The 10,491-nt window shown below is 69.8% G+C and overlaps 1 protein-coding gene across 1 annotated transcript; it reads right to left on the bottom strand.

The window, feature by feature from the left end:
* Positions 1-5,971, bottom strand: NAT8L (N-acetyltransferase 8 like). The gene is made up of 3 exons (XM_006046283.3): positions 5,317-5,971; positions 3,889-4,053; positions 1-2,074 (listed from the first exon to the last, which is right to left on the bottom strand). Exons 1-3 carry the CDS (start codon positions 5,690-5,692, stop codon positions 1,707-1,709), a joined length of 909 nt encoding a protein of 302 aa, XP_006046345.2. The 5' UTR covers positions 5,693-5,971; the 3' UTR covers positions 1-1,706.
* Positions 5,972-10,491: the final 4,520 nt, after the last annotated feature.

The following is a 10,491-nucleotide window of genomic DNA, read 5'->3' as shown; positions in this document are numbered from 1 at the left end:
TTTGTTTTCCGTTTTGCTAAAACACTTTACGTCTGTCTGTATTATCCAGATTAACAAAATCTGAGAGCTGCAAGAAAATAGGGGGCCGATTTCTGTACAGTCTACAAAACTCCCACCCCCGACGGGGGCTGGGCGCCACCAGGGAGAATGTACAGGGCAGCGCGGGGTCTGTACAATGTTCCGCAGGTTATCTCAGCCGCTCACAGTCCCCAGGGCCCCTCGGGTGGCCAGGCGCGGCCGGCTCAAAGCGCCTCTGATGACGCGCCCTCCAGGGCCCTGCACATGGCACCCAGGTCCGTGGCCCACGCCGCCTGCCACTCCCCCGCAAAGCGAGGGGCCTCTGCGGGCCTCTACGCCCCTCCAGCCACCACCTTCCTCCCCGACTCTGGGCCACTCCCACTCCCAAAAGCCCCTGCCTGCGACCTGGGGCAGCGAGTGGGCACTTGGAAGGCGCCCCGCTCCTACACTGGACGCTGCTGGCAAGCTGCTCCCGCCTGCGCCCGCCCAGGAGTGCCCTCGGGGCGGAAACGACGTTCAGTCAGGGTCTCCCTCCAGACTCCAAACCAACCCTCCATCCCCCGGCACCCACCCCTACCAAACTGGGCCGGAAGTAGTGCATATTCTAGACCACACAGGTGTGTGTGTGTGTGTGTAGGTATCAACTACCGTTTTGTCCCAAGAGTTAAAGTCATGCAGAGTGCTATTCTGTCTAAATAACTTATTAAAAAATAGGTCGGCTTCAGGCTGGGAGAAGCTACGGGCTCGGTGGTGCGGGCGTCAGCCTGGGTTGGTCAAGATTCACAGGACAGAGCCCGGCCGCTGTGGGGCAGAAAGTTCCCAGGGAGGTCCGGGAGCGGCCACCACGCCCGATCGAGCTGGCCCTGGGGGAGCGGGGGCCCCCACGGCCGCCTCCACCTTGCCCTCCTGGAGGGCCCTGACCGCGGCTGGACCACACGTCGCTATGGGAACCACACCTGGATGACGACGCCAATCAGCAAAGTCCGGGCGGAGGGGGGGCAGGTACCGAAAGGAAAGAGGGGGTGATCAACGTCGAAGCAGAGCTGGACTGGGGGAAGCGAGGGGCGAGGTGGACAGCAGGGCTCCAGAGAGCGGGGCACGGGCCGGGGCGCTCACCAGTCTAGGTCCAGTCTGGGCAGGGCGGGGGCGGGGGGCTGCGGGCATGCGGCATGCTGCAGCCAGGCCACATCCTCGGCATGCACGGAGCAAAGCGGCCGTGGGCAGCCCGGGGCCCGGGGCGCAGCAGGCCACGCCCACTGGGGGGCGGACGGCCGAGCCCCGCCCCACTGCCGGCCGGGGGTCTGCTGGGCGTCGGGGGCCTCACCCCAGAGGCTCTGTGCTTGGTGGGCAAGGCGGGGCCCCTGGCCACCTCGGGGCTGAGCGGGATGGGGCCGCTCCGGCTGGGGCCAGCAGCTGCGTGGGCTCGCGACGGCCCACGCTGTCACTCTTCAGGGCGTGGCCCGACCCAGGGCGGGCAGGGGGCGTGGCTGGAGGGACCACCCACCTTCCCGCGTGTCACCGATGCACACCGGCCCGGCATCCCCCAGGAACCAGCCAAGGAACCGTGTGGTGTCGAAAAGGGAGGAGCCCAACACACACACCAAGGTGAGCGTCTGAAAGCGGCCCGGGCGGCGGGCGGGGCGGGCACAGGCGGGCGGGCGGGCGGGGTGGAGGGCGGACGGCGGCGGTCACTCCTCACGCAGCTGCAGGCGGTAGCGGTGGTAGCGGACCTGGAAGAAGAGGCGCTCGGCCAGCGAGAGGGTCATGCCGGGCATCACGTGGCGGTCGCTTGAGCCCATGTGTCTGAAGCCCAGCGACTCGTAGAGCTTGTGGGCGGCCGCCTTGACGGCCGTGGTGCCCAGCACCACCGCGGAGTAGTCATGCGCCAGGGCGAACTCCAGCACCTTGCGGCCGAGAGCCTTGGCGATGCCCCTGCCGCGGAAGCGCGAGTCCACGGACATGCGCAGCAGCTCCACCGTGTTGTCCGCCGCGTGCGCCCGCGCCGCCACGATGCCCACCACGTTGCCGTCCAGCACGGCCACCCAGAAGCAGGAGCCTGCGGGGAAAAGGGAAGAGGTCAGGGCCACGGGCACCACCGCCTTCCGGCCAGCCCGCAGGGCCCCTCTGGGCCGAGCACCGGGCCCCACCTGCCTGCCACCCGCAGCAGCCCTGGAGCCACCCTGCCCCTGGGCCTGAGGCTGTGCAGCGAGCCCTGTGGTCAGGCCAGCCACCCCCACCCCAGGCCCAGACCCATCGCAGCCCGGTGCAGGGCAGGAGGGGGCATGGGGAGACCTCTGGGGAACCGAGAGGTGCAGGAGGGTCAGAGGGACGAAGCCTGGAGGGGAGAGCCGTATTCTCCAGTGACCCGAGGCCCAGGTGCTCCAGGAGGCTAGACCAGCATGGTGCCCATCCAGGGAGCCTGGCCTGTGCCCGCCCTGCCCACAGCCACACCAGCCCCCACTGCCACATTCTCCCCATCGGAGGCCTAACCTCCCCCTAAAGCACCTTCATGTGACCCCACCAGGAAGACACTTGTCTCCCGTCCGCTGGGTCCCCCCTGCCTGCTTCCCCAGCATGCCCCACCCCCCTGCCACCCCAGCCTGTCACCTCTGTGGGGGTCTCCTTACCGCCGAACCCCAAGACTGAGCCCGGGCACCCAGCCAGAGCTCGGGAATGACCACACCCCGCCCACTGACCTGCCCACTGGCCAGGGGCGCGGGCTCTCCCCACCCACCCAGCCCGGGTCAGAGGTCAGCACAGGCTCAGTTTCCCCAGAGCAGAGGCAGCCCCCACAAGCCCCAGTGCAGCCCATCAGCTGCCGCTCAGCCTCCCCGCCCCCGTGGGGTCTTCCTGCAGACCCCCCAGCTGTCTCAGCCCACCTGATCTCACATCCAGGGGGACTGCGCCCCAGAGACGGGGGGCCATTCCAGGCTTTGGTGCAAGGCAGACCTGGGCTGAAGCTCCAGGACGCTGATAAGATGCTTTGTTTTGGGCTTGGAAGAGGGTCACGCAGAACCGAGGGTGCCCAAGGCCTGCCAGGTGGCTTCAGGGCTGAGAAGGACCAGCCGCCATGGCCCGGAGCTGGTCACGCTGGGCAGCTCAGCCCTGCCCCGGGAGCCTTGCTTCCCCTGCCCAGCTGCCCTTCCCTGCCACCCGCCAGGGTCCTACTAGACCCTCACCAGCCATTCAGGCCCCTCTCCACACAGACCTTCCTGCACCTGGGGTACCCTCACATCCCAACTCTGGGCACACAGAAAAGCCTGCCCCTGCCCCCAGGCCAGCCTGAAGCATAAACTCCCTGGAGGGGATGGCTCCAGAGCAGGTGCCAGCCCCTCCATCTACAGAAAGCCAGGGCCGGGGCGAGATCCTGGGATTAGTAAGTGGCCCAGGGACCAGAAGTGGAAGCCGTGACATGAGACCCCCATTCTCCTAGGGTTCTCATCCCCCCACCGTGGGGTCCCCTGTCCTGCCACTCAGGGCCCCAGCATTCCGGGCCAGCCCAGGACCCACGAGACGCACCGAATGGGCCCCTGGGGGGTGAGACGGGCACCAGGCGACAGGCAGCAGCAGCCCGAGCAGCAGGGCGGGTCAGCGTGGCCCAGGGCCAGCTTGGGCCAGCAGCGCCCGGCCCTCAGAGGACACAGGACGGAAGCCAGGGACGCTCTGGGAGGAGGACCCAGTCCTGCCAGCCCGGCCCTGCCAGCCTGCGGCACCCCACCCCCCGGCCAGCGCCCTCGTCCCTAGGAGGCTCAGTTCACGCTGCGCCCGGCCCAGGCCATCCGGTGCCCACCGGAGGCTGCTGGGGCGGGGGCGGCTCTGCGGGGAGGAAGGGCTGGGGGGCGGGGGCAGGGGCGGGGCCCGGAGCCTCACCGGGGGGCTTCATGTAGTACTGCTCGATGTCGGCCATGTCCGTGTGCAGCGCGCAGTCCAGGTAGGCGAGGACCACCTTCCGGCTGTAGTAATAGCGCAGGGCCAGCAGCCCTGCGGGCACCAGGCAGGTCAGCAGCAGCGAGCGCGTCAGGGCGAAGCAGAGCGCTGCGGGGAGAGGGCGCGCTCAGTGCCCTCTGGGGCGGGGCCTGCGGGCCACCCGAGTCCCGCACCGCACTGGCCCCTGGTCGATAACCACCGGGGCCATGGGCAGAGAAGACCCCAAGCGCAGAGCCCGGCCCGTTTTCTCTGGAAGAGCAAAGACCATCGCAGCTGCCGCTTCCACTTGGCCCTGTGGGCAAACTTCTCGTCCGTGAGGACACGATGCCGTCACCCCTGACATCAGGACTTCCAAGTGTCCTGAGCACAGCAGCGGCCTCTGGCAGACTGCCCTCAACCGCTGGCAGGCACAGATCAGGGCATGACTACGGAGGGGGGGAGCCCTGCCCATCACCCCAGACCCTTAGCTGGGTCCATATCCTGGCCTACATGAGGCTGGGGGGAGTCAAAGAGCCGGCAGGCCAGGCACCGTCCCTCTCTTGGGAACTTGGGGGGCCCCACCCCAGCCAAGAACCCTCAGGGCCGGCCTCTGGGCGTCGTGAGGGCAGGGGCCAGGGAGGAAGGCCGAACCGGGCCTCCAGCGCTCGGAGGCAGACGTGCCTGCAGTCAAAGGCCTCTGCTGCGTGACCTTGGGAAGTCCCACCCGCCCAGCCTCAAGCTCCACATCTACGAAATGGGGAGAATCGCCCTCCCGCTGCAAGGCCTCAAGGGGCCAAGCCTCAAAGCCCCCCACTGGGGCGCCCGCGTCAGGCCCACCGCCCCTCGCCCAGCCTCCTCGGCGCGCTCCCTCCGCCCGGCACCCCGGGGAGCTGGCTGCCTGCCCCTCATAAATTAGCACTTGGAGCCGGCGAGGCAACCTCCCCCGCCGGGTGGATTATATATAGTTACACGCGCCAGGCGCGGGGCCTCGGCGGCGGGCGCTACCTGCTGCTCCCCCGCCCCCACCCGGGATGACCGGGGAGGAGACGCGGGTGGAGACCCCAGTCCTCCCCGCCCGCAGCCCCTGCACCCGGCCCACACCGGTTCCCACGCCCCCGCCCAGCGCGCCTTGGCCCGGAGCCCGGACCGGCCCCAGCGCCGGGGGCCACCTCGCCCCGGGGCCGCCGCAGAACATGCGCGTCCAAGGGGAAGGCAGGGGTCCGCCTCCTTCCCGGGCAGAGACCCGGGGCCGAGGTGGGGGGGCGGGGGGCGAGAGGGCCGGAGAGAGCCCCGTGCGCGTCCCCAGAGGGCCGGGCGGGCGCGGACTGCGGCAGGCCGGGGTGCACCCCGCGGCCCCGACCCCGCCGCCCCGCCGGGTCCCCGCGCACTGACCGGCCAGCAGGGCGTAGAGCAGCTGCGCGCGCGGGTGCTGCCGCAGGCCGCGGAAGGCCGTGTTGGGGATGCGCTCCATGATGCCGTCGTAGAAGATGCGGCGCGCAGCCTCCTGCTCCGCCGCGCGGAACTCGCGGATGTACACGCCGCGCCCCTCGGGCGGCTCCGCGCCCCCGGCGCCGCCGAGAGCCTGGGGGCCCGGCGCGGGCGGGGGAGCGGCGGGGGCGGCGGCCGGCCCGGGGGCAGCGGGCAGCGGGGGCCACATGGCGCCGGCGGCGGCGAGCAGCGCGTCCTTCTGGGCCCCCGGCAGCGCCTCATGGTCCTCGGCGGCCACGATCTTCGTCTCGCAGACCATGTCGGGAGGCCCACAATGCATGCACCCGGCCGGGCGGCGCAGCGCAGGGACGCGGGCCGGGCGGCGGGCCCAGGGCAAGGGCGCGGCGCCCTAGGACCCGCGGCGGCGGCGGCGGCAGCGGCGGCGGCTCAGGAGCGCGGGGCGGAGGCGGCGGGCGGCCGGGGCGCGCGCAGGGAGCTGCGCCGCATTTTGGAGAAGTATTTATAATGCAGCGGCGCCGGTGCAGTCGCGGCGCCCGGGGTCCCGCAGGGTCCTAGCGTCCACTGCATTGGCTGCCGAGGGTCACCATGTGATCTCGAGGGTGGGAGCAGACGCCGCCCCCGCGCCCGCCCGATGGCACACTCGGGCGCTGCACCGCGGCCGGCCGGGGGCGGCGCGGGCGTCCCCGGGGCGCGACGGAGCGGCCGAGTCCCCGCGAAGCCGGCCGGGGACGAGCGAGCGTGCGGCCGGGGGTCGCGGCCGGGGTCCCGGCCCGGAACGGGCGCTCCGTGGGACTCCCGGCCGGGCGCCTCCCGCCAGGGCCCTGCGCCCCCGCGCGCGCCGCCGGTGAGCGCTCGGGCCTGGGGCCGCGCCACCGGACCCCGCACCGCCTCGTCCTCTTGCTCGTCCTCCTCGGCCACCGGGCGCTGTCACGGAAGCGTCTCCGTCTCCATCTCCCGCCCCTTTGTCTGAACGCGGCGCTTGACCGAGATCCTGGGGAGGGGGCGCCCCGGCTTGCCCCGCCCGGCGCCCCTGGGAACCTGCGCCCGGGGCCGCACGGGCTGGCGGCGCGGGGACGCGATCAGAGCGGGGTCCGATGCCCACGCCGCCCGCAGCCTAGCGGGTCCCCGCGCCCGGATGCCGGATCCCCAGCGCCGGCGCGGGGGCGCGGGGCCCGCAGGACCCCTCCCGGCTCGGCCCCCGCCCTCCGAGGCCCGCGCATGCGCCCCGCGATCTCGGTGCAGGTGCAGGGAGGGCGCTCGGGGCGCGCGCCCCGGGCCCCCGCGAGCCCCCCGCGCCGACGCCGCGGGCAGGAGGCGAGGGGGGCAAGTGGAAGGGGAAGGGCGGGAGTCCCAGGCCCGCCCCCAGAGCCTGACGAGCCCAGCCCCCCGGTATCCCCGCACCCCCCTTCCCCGCGTCGCCCCAGTTCCCCACAAGTGACCCCGCGGGCCGGCCTGGAGCGGAGCTCACACCCGCCAGAGTGGACAGCAAGCCTCGGGCTCCAGGCTTGAGGACCCTCTGGCCGCTGGGGCCCAGTGAGGCGGCGGCGGTCACCCAGAGGCCAGGAAAGAGACCGCCCCTCGCGGAGTCGCCCTGAGGGACCCAGGGGGCGCGAGAAGAGGGAGGACCCGGGGCCCAAAGCGCTGGGTCCTAGCGGGAGGGGCAGCCGAGCTGGGGCGTCACGCACTCGCAGTGTTTCGTGTGTCAGGATTTGCCCGGGGTCCGCCTGTGACTTAACAGGAGAGCCGGGTGGGATCACGGACAATGTTAGGGGCCCTCATCCAGCCGTTCAGACAGCCCTCCACACGCCGCCCGGGGCTGCCCCGCGCCGCGCGCCGGGCTCTCAGGCATCCTGAGGATGGCCGGCTCCACGGCAGGAGGAAGGTCGCAGCCAGAGGACAGCGTGTAAGGAGTCCAGGAAGGAAGAGGGGCGGGTGTGGGAGCGCCGGGGCAGCGTCCTGACACTCGCCCCTAGATCCGGGTCTGCAGGGGTCCCTACAGGCCAGTGGCCTCTGCTGGCCGTTGTCAGTCGCTCAGTCATGTCCCACCCTTGTAGCCCCCCAGGCTCCTCTGTCCATGAGATTCTCCAGGCAAGAATACTGGAGTGTTCACCATGCTCTTCAGGAGATCCTCCCGACCCAGGGATGGAACCCGGGTCTCCTGCACTGCAGGCGGATTCTTTACCAGCTGAGCTGCCAGGTCTTTCCCGGTCCATAACCAGCCCTGCCCCTCCAGGCCCAGAGAAGGAGGGGGGCCTGGGCCCCCACTCAGCCTGACCTTGTAGGGCACCCTCCTGCCTTAGTGGGTTGAGCTCACCCTCCAGCCTGCACAAGGCTGGGAAGGGCCACGGCGCCTTGAGGCAGTGGTCCAGCCCCTGGCTGGGAAGAGAGAGCGCCTGGACCAGGTGGGGAGGGACAAGGCTGGCCCCCAAGGAGGCCTGCCCGGGTTCTGGACTTCAGGGGGCTGCGAGTTGGGGAGAAGGAAGAGGGGAGAGGTGCGGGCAGCTGGGCAGTCCCAGGCCCTGCTGCCCGGCCTCAGTCCAGGGCCCAGGGAGGGGAGTCCCCTCGCGCAGCTGGACTGGGGGCAGGGTCCTGGGTGCTGTCAGGAGCCTGGGGCGGGCGGAGTCCAGCTGTCTTCCCAGCACCCCCGGGGTCACTCACCCTGGCCCACCCCACAAATTCCCGCCCGTGCCTCTTGACTTTGGCTGACCCAACTACCCTGGCCTGACGCCTACCAGAGCCCCACGGGTCCCCGATGGGGGTAGTGGGGGTCCTCTGAGCACAGCAAGACCCCCGTCCAGACCCCAGAGTGGGGAGGAGGAGGGCCCAGCACAGGACCGTTCGTTGAGTGGGAGAACTCCCACCCTGGGGGAAGGGGACCCAGAGCAGAGAGGGTCCTCGGGATCCTAGGGAGAGGAGGACCTGGGAGGGCTGCAGAGGTGGTGGGGGTGCTGGCGAAGTGAGCCCTGGAAGGCGAAGAAAACCAGGATCAGACTTGGGGCGGGCGGCCAGGGCCCAGCCCACGGGAGCTCTTCCCAGAGAACGTGAAGGAAGGAAGCAAGAGAAACCAACTGCCCAGCTGGAGGCCTGGGTCCTCTGCTTAGAACCTGCCAGGTGGCTCGCTGGGCCCTGGGCTCTAAGAGCTCCTGAGGGCAGGGAGGGCGTGACGCTCCTGACCCGCCTGCTGTACCCAGGCTGCCTGCTCCTAACCGGGAATCTGTGACGCAGCACCCGGCCTTCCCACCGAAGCTCTGCTCTCCCGATGCTTTACAGGCTGGGGGCTGGGGGCTGGGGGCTGGGTGCAGGAGCCGCCAGTCACAGAGGGCAGCACTCCAGCTGGACTTCGGGACCAAGGAGAATAAGCTGGGACAAGGGCGGAAGAGCAAAGTGGGTGGTGGAGGCCGCGTGGGAACTCCGTGGAGAGGGACAGCACGTGCGAAGGCCCGGGGGTAGCGGGGACTACGAGGCCAATGTGCTTGCAGAAATTTTCAGACGGCTGATTTACCACACGGTTGTCTAGGGAGCTATTTGCAGGCAGGCCACCGCGAGAAGATGTGTGGAATCTAAGAAGCAGTGCCTCCAAACGAGAAGTATGAAGGTGGGCAGTGGGAACGCCCAGCTGGTTGGGAGACAGAGGGCACAGGCTGGGGGGGACACGCTGGGAAGGACCAGACTGCTGGAGGATGGACGGACATGACGAAGGCAGACGAGTGGGAATGATCAAGTGAACAGTCTGCAGGGGCAGCAAGCGCTGCCCCAGAGGTGACGCCGTCCCAGCTCACGCGGCCCCAACACGGCCACGAAGACGCTCTTGGTCCAGTCAGCAGAAAGCGGCGGTACTGCTCAGGACAGAGCCAGGATGTCCTTGGCCTTGCCTGCACACAAGGCTAAACCCTTCCCGGGGCCCCAGCGGCTTCTCCAGCACCACCCCCGAGCGGGCCTTCCCCACCTCAACAGACTCGCTCCCACCAAGGTTGCGTGGCCAGGGCTGCCCACCCCAGGGGGCCCGCCTGGGGCCTTGCTCGGCCTCCAGGGCCTGCGACAGGCTGGCTTCTGCCCAAAGCCCCCCAGGGGGCTCCGCTCCCTCCCTGCCCTGTGAATGCCCCCTCCTCGGGGGCATCACCTCCCCGCCCCCACCCCCGAGCCCCAGGGGCCTTCTCTCCCCAGCGCCTTCCCAGGTGTGTCTGCCCCGCGGCCTCCTGGGCCTCTCTGCTCACCCTTGTCCCCCAGCCCTGGCCCCTCACTCCCGACGACGCCGACTCTGCCCCCAGCCCGAGTCGATCCTCGGCCAGCAGCCAGGAAGGTCCGGCTCAGACAGACTTCAGCCTGCCCACCTGCCTGTCCTTCACGCCGCCCGCCGCCCTCTGCGGGCAGACGGCTCTGCCGCCGCCTAGCCCTTCAGCCTGCGGCCCCTGCCACCCCGCCTGGCAGGGCTGTCTCTTCCTCCCAAAGGGCACCCCCTGCAGAGGTTTTCCATGAGGACCCCTCCTTTCTGTTCACAGGGGCTCCAGTTGGAGCCAGGCTTTGGGGCTGCCCGGCGCAGTTAAACTTCTATTTTAGATAAACCGGTGATTTTCAGGTTAAATGTGTCCCGAGTACTTCCTGGGACGCGCTACACTAAGAAGTGCCTGCCTGCTCCCTCAAAAGGGCTCAGCGATCCTCGAATCTGGGCTCCCTGGCAGCCAGGAATGGCCACATGACGGAGGCCAACCCGTGGGACGTGGCCACTCTCTGGCAGTGCCCTGATGAAGGTGCCTGTTTCTGCCACCCTCTGCTCCTTTGGGGGCCCCAGGACAGGCGGCCCCGGTCCCTGCCCCCCACGCCCAGGCCCAAAGGCCACCGAGGCTGCCTGCGGCTCCAGCTCTCCCTCCCCCAGGCCTCGCTCTGGCCTGACTGAAATCAGCCCATGGGCATCCTCACCCTCAGACATCGAGCTCAGCCCCCCTTGAAGCCAAGGTAGGACTCTGGTTTGTTCCCTGTGGTCCTGACATCTGGAGCAGCACCCACAGGCTAGGCGGGTCCAGCAGAAGAGAAGAGGACAGGAGGGAAGTCACAGTCAAGGGTTGGGAAGCCACTGGGGTAAGGAAGGGCCTGGACAAAACATCTGAACAGCTGTGTGCA

This window comes from Bubalus bubalis, chromosome 7, assembly GCF_019923935.1.
Source record: "Bubalus bubalis isolate 160015118507 breed Murrah chromosome 7, NDDB_SH_1, whole genome shotgun sequence".
NCBI lineage: Eukaryota > Metazoa > Chordata > Mammalia > Artiodactyla > Bovidae > Bubalus > Bubalus bubalis.
The sequence above is the reverse complement of the archived record's forward strand: the minus strand, read 5'-3'. Positions and strand labels throughout refer to the sequence as shown.